Source organism: Lactuca serriola, chromosome 4 (assembly GCF_051521515.1).
Source record: "Lactuca serriola cultivar US96UC23 chromosome 4, Lser_US96UC23_V15, whole genome shotgun sequence".
Classification (NCBI taxonomy): domain Eukaryota; kingdom Viridiplantae; phylum Streptophyta; class Magnoliopsida; order Asterales; family Asteraceae; genus Lactuca; species Lactuca serriola.
The window spans coordinates 100,778,204-100,783,581 of record NC_136411.1 but is presented as its reverse complement, the minus strand read 5'-3'; the positions used below and the strand labels follow the sequence as shown (position 1 = coordinate 100,783,581).

Below are 5,378 nucleotides of genomic sequence, written 5' to 3'. Positions count from 1 at the left end.
AATTTGAGAACTGTTTTAGTGAAGTGAGTACCGATTTGCTAGAATACATGTTGGCTTTAAGTCCTTGTAATTTATTTTCAGTGTTTCACAAATCAAAGTTTGTAAATCTAAGTAAGTTTTACAAATTAAAACAAAATTTAATGATTCAGAAAGGGTATATTTTGATGGTCAACTTGTATCGCTCTTTGAATGATGATTAGATATTTCCTAATTCGAAGGGCATTGTCATTCTTTCTCGTTTTCGTTCTTTTCCTTTGGTTTTGTTCAACAGAAACTGTTAAAAGATATTTTTCCGCAATGAAATTCTTGAAGACCGGCTTGTATAATATAATAGGTGATGATTTTATGAACGATGATATGATTTATAGCGTAGAAAAAATACATATCGATTTTAAGATTGAACAAGTAACATACGCTTTTGAAAAATGGGTAAACAAAGAGGTCAAATTTAAAATTATAAGACTTTTAAGCTAGTTTGTTATATGAATCGTAATATAATAATAATTATCTTTTAATATTTTATCCGGATTTTTTTGGTACCGCTTGCAAAAGTTTATGATTCCGTTGTTAAACTACACATGTTAATTATATATAACTCTTATATTAAAAAATTAGTTATAATAAGTATCAATTAAAAACCACTAAGTTAGAATATATATATATATATATATATATATATATATATATATATATATATATATATATATATATATATATATATATATATATATATATATATATATATATATATATGGAGTTGTAGATATAAGAATAAGAATTATCATAAGTTAATAACTACTTATATTATTGAATTGTAATTACTTGAAAGAAGACTCTTACTATTTCTTCAAATGAATATGATATAAGAATAAGAATTATCATAAACGATTTTCATTTAGACGACTTAAATTAAAAAATACGTGTATTAAAGATTACAAAATTATAAATTATTGATATAGATATAATAACATTATTAAAATTAAAAAAATTAAAATAAAATAAAATAAAAGAAGTAAGTACGGAAAATAATGAACTAAACTAAACCATTTTAAACCAAATTGGTTATTTTACATCCACGTTCTCAATGAACTAAATGAATTTACAATGAGATATCTAAAGTCAAAATCCCCCCAAAACATATTTAACAATCAATCTTATCTTATCTTATAGCTAATAATTACTTTAACTACAATCAAAACTACCTTAACATGCTCCGTTCATTATCATGGTCAAACTGCCCATTTTCGAGCCAAGTCCATTCCTAGCAAAATCGTATGTGCGTCCATGACAGCAAGTTTCAGGCGTCCACATAAACCCTTCGATTTTATTCTCATTTACATTCAAATCTGTCGTGTTTTTAGTAGAGAACTCATTAGTGGTTCTTTTGTAAGTACCAAACCATTTAGCTTGGACGTACTCCCGTCGCTTCCATGGTGGGACCGCCATTTTTCTTTGGTTCATCGTCTTCTTAACAGCTCTGCACATTATTCTCACCACCTCTTTCATCTCCTCCACTTTGCAAACTGAAATTTGCGGGAGAATCTGGAGCAACGAAGTGTAGTTATCAGTAGGCCGGGCTGTCTCGAATTCTTCTGACAGAGATATGGTGACTATGTAACGAGTTCCGACGACATTAACGTCGACGTATTCGTACTCACCGGAGATAAGTCGGCCTTTCTTTTCCCACTTGGATTTGCAAAGACCTGCGTATATTATATATATGCCATTGTTAATTATCATGATCACTACATGATTAACTAATATATAAAGATATGAAAAATGGAAAGAAAATAGTACCGGCGTCAAGGCCCTGATCACGGAGACGAGCCATTAATAGACGTTTAGATCCTGGCACCGGTAGTGGCGATGAGTTAACTTCCGTGACGCGCCGCCATGCTTTTTCAACTTCAAAAAGAAGATTTTTCTTCACAGGATCACCCTTTTGAGCTCGAAATAATCTCTCCAGTGATTCCTTAGCTTCCTCCGTATCATCATCAATCTCATCAGAATTACATTCATCTTTGATTTTCATATCAAAGTCTGTGTCTACTACGCCATCGCCGTTCTCAATATATGAATTTACCAAATCAGACAAATCCTTGTTCACTGTCTCCGACGAGTGCTCGCTGCCGCTGCTGTCGCAGTCCCTAACCTTGGCAACCACATGATCAAACGCCTCCGCCACTCTCCGAAACCTCCCCATTTTTCCGATATTCAATAATAAGCGGCCCTACTTAAAGCCTGAAAAATGTGAGAAACCGTTTTCGCGTGAGGCTGACGAAACAATAATGAAGATAGAATGTTGACACAATGGTGCAATTACATGAAGTTATCCCTATAAATACACTGTACACAAGCGAATAAGATTTAAATGAATATAGTCTAGTGGGGTGAATGTGAATGAAAGAGGATGTTCTCATCTAGGTTTAATCTTTGTTAATGAGCATGGTATTAATAATTATGGATTAATAATTATGTATAGGACATACCATCACACCATCACTCTTTCATTCTACATCGGCAGTGTTTTATCATATAGCAACTCGCTTAGTCGTTCAAATAATTTCATTTTGGAGGGTATACCACCATTCTTTTACTCTACATCACAACAGCCTATCAGTTTTTCATATCATTTTTTGTTTTGGAGGGCATAACACCACACTCTTTCACTCCACATCAACAACCATCTTTCCTATTTTTGGAGGGTATACATACACCACACCGTCACACCCTTTCACCAACTTTTTATTTATTTATTTTTTACATTTCACTATTTTAATATATATATATATATATATATATATATATATATATATATATATATATATATATATTAAAATAGTGAAATGCAAAAAATAAATAAATAAAAAGTTGGTGAAAGGGTGTATATACACACACACATTACCCTGTTTTAGAACATTTTAGCTTTTTTTTTAAACTATAAATGTAACAATAATAAATCATAAAATTTTCACTCAAAACAAAATTTACCAACCATTAATTAACGAAATACGAAAGGGTAATTGTATACGCACTCGCCTCTTTACTAATTGAAGCCCCTCTTTGTAACAACAATTTTTCAGAATTGTTCGCTTTAGGGAATTAAAGAGTTAAAAGCTTGGTTTTTGCAAAAAACCGAGTGTCACGGCGTGACCGTAAGGTGGTCACGACGTGACATAGGTGTCACGCCGTGAAGAAGGTTGCAATTCAAATCCATGATCTTTTACGGTTTCTTTCATATTAAACTATATTAACTCAATTTTAGGTTTCATTATCGGCCTCCATCACCCTCAAACCTCAGAAAATCCTAACCCTAATCCATTTTGGTGATTCTTGACCCATTTTGGTGTTTTGGTAGCTTGAAGAAGAAGGAGTTCTAGAGGGTTGATCCAACAAGTAAACATCATCATCATCTTGTGCATATTGTGGGCCTTTGTAAGTATCCAAGATTCAACATTTATGCTTCTAGATTGCTAGATCTAAGTCCTTATCCCCTTATCTCAACTTTGAGCAAGTTGAAGTGATGAGATTGCACAAAGTTGGAAACTTTTATGGATCCTTGAAGCCTTTTGAGTATTATTTGGGTCAGATATGGGATTTGGTTTTGTGCATTGGGAACCTTGCATAAGTTTGGAGTCATTTGCTTGGCTTTTGACCTAGACTGGGTAGAGGACATGTATGGAGCATGCATGTCCATAAATGTAACACCCAACAAAATCATGCCAATTTAGAACTTTTTAAATCATTCAAAAACCAATAATTATTACAAGATTGTTTTCAAAATGGTTTCATGTCAGAGTATCCCAGAATCAAATCATAAAAATATAAGGAGGTGCATGATCACGCCTTCGCCTTCCCGCGATCATCAAAAGTACCTGAAACATAATCAATAATTGTAAGCCCGAAGCTTACTAAGGTCCCCCAAAATACCAACACCATACAATCATAATCATATCATAGCAAATAAACAACATGCATATAGAGTCTACAGAATGACTGGATTGCCCTCATCGGGCCTACAGTCTATCTGGCCCACTCTCAGAACCTTCAACATGTCTGGTCCGCCCACCCGGGCCTTCAGCCTGTCCAGATCGTTCTCTGGGCCTTCGGCCTGACTGATTTTCCCTACCAGCCTGTAGTCTATCTGGACCACCCTAGGTATGTTGGCCTACAACATAAAGCAGGTCCGCCTCAAACCACCCCCAAACAAACAATCAGGTGTACATGAATATCATACGCTAGCTAGCATGTACAGATAGTCATACAGATCTAACAGATCACTAACATAGTATCATCTTATAACCAGGATACCGATCTAACCGGTCACTAACATAGCATCATCCTATATACAAGGATACTGACTTAACAGGTCACTAGCATATCATCATGCAATAACCAGGATAACAATCTAAAGAAAGGTCGTCATTGGTGCCTTCGACCCTGTTAATATAATGAGGACAACTCACCTCACAAGTAGCTCGGAATGATAACATCAGCTCCCCAAACACAACTCCAAACTCAATCACCTACATCCGCCAATGACCCACTTCCATGAATTCTAAATTACTAAAATACCCCCAGAAGTCGAACTAGTCAACCCTTGGTCAAATTCAAAGTCAATGGTCAAGGTCAACAGTCCATGTTGACCCAACTTGTCGAGTGTAGCCCATTGGCTCGTCGAGTTCCTTCAGAACTCGAGAAATCATGAAAATCCTATTCGACTCGATGAGTTTCCAAACAACTCTTCGAGTCCATATGGTGTCTAAATGTCGGGAAGACCCTAACTAACTCGTCGAGTCATCTCATGGACTTGTCGAGTCCGTGTAGAAACCAAAAACAACTAATCTTCATCTGACTCGACAAGTTGACCATGTAACCCGTCGTGTCCCTTCAGTCCATTTCTCATTTATACGTTTTTAAGCTACCCTAAAGCTCCAAATTGTAGATCTAGCCTCCTAGGGCATAGTTACCACATACAGTTGCAAACTTTACGTGCATGCAAGGTCTTAAAGGCCAAAACCAAGCTAAAGAAGAAGTTTTACGTAAGGGGAAGGCCATAACTTGCTAAAGACTAGACCTTTATGACTATAAGGGGCTAGAGGAGTCCATATCTGAAGTAACAACTTCAGATCATGCCCAAAACCAGAGATAACTCCATAACAAACTAGCAGTAGCCCTAAACGTTTGCATGAAGAGATGTAGCTAGAGAGAAGTGAAGGTAAAGACTTGTTACCTTTAAGATGATGCTAAGATGAAGTAGAAATTGGATCCACAAGCTTCTCCTTGCTCCAAGCTCCTTAGACTTCAAGATCTCATCACAAAATCCACCTTCCAAGCTTCTTAACACACAAAAATGGAGAGTAGGCATGATTAGGGTT

General features: G+C 35.5%; 1 protein-coding gene across 1 annotated transcript; it reads right to left on the bottom strand.

Annotated features, from left to right (window-relative positions):
- Window positions 1-1,080: 1,080 nt before the first annotated feature.
- Window positions 1,081-2,239, bottom strand: LOC145100270 (uncharacterized). Its single transcript, XM_079037610.1, has 2 exons — window positions 1,798-2,239; window positions 1,081-1,703 (listed from the first exon to the last, which is right to left on the bottom strand). The coding sequence occupies exons 1-2, from the start codon at window positions 2,201-2,203 to the stop codon at window positions 1,204-1,206; spliced, it is 906 nt and encodes a 301-aa protein (XP_078893736.1). The 5' UTR covers window positions 2,204-2,239; the 3' UTR covers window positions 1,081-1,203.
- Between the last annotated feature and the right edge of the window lie 3,139 nt (window positions 2,240-5,378).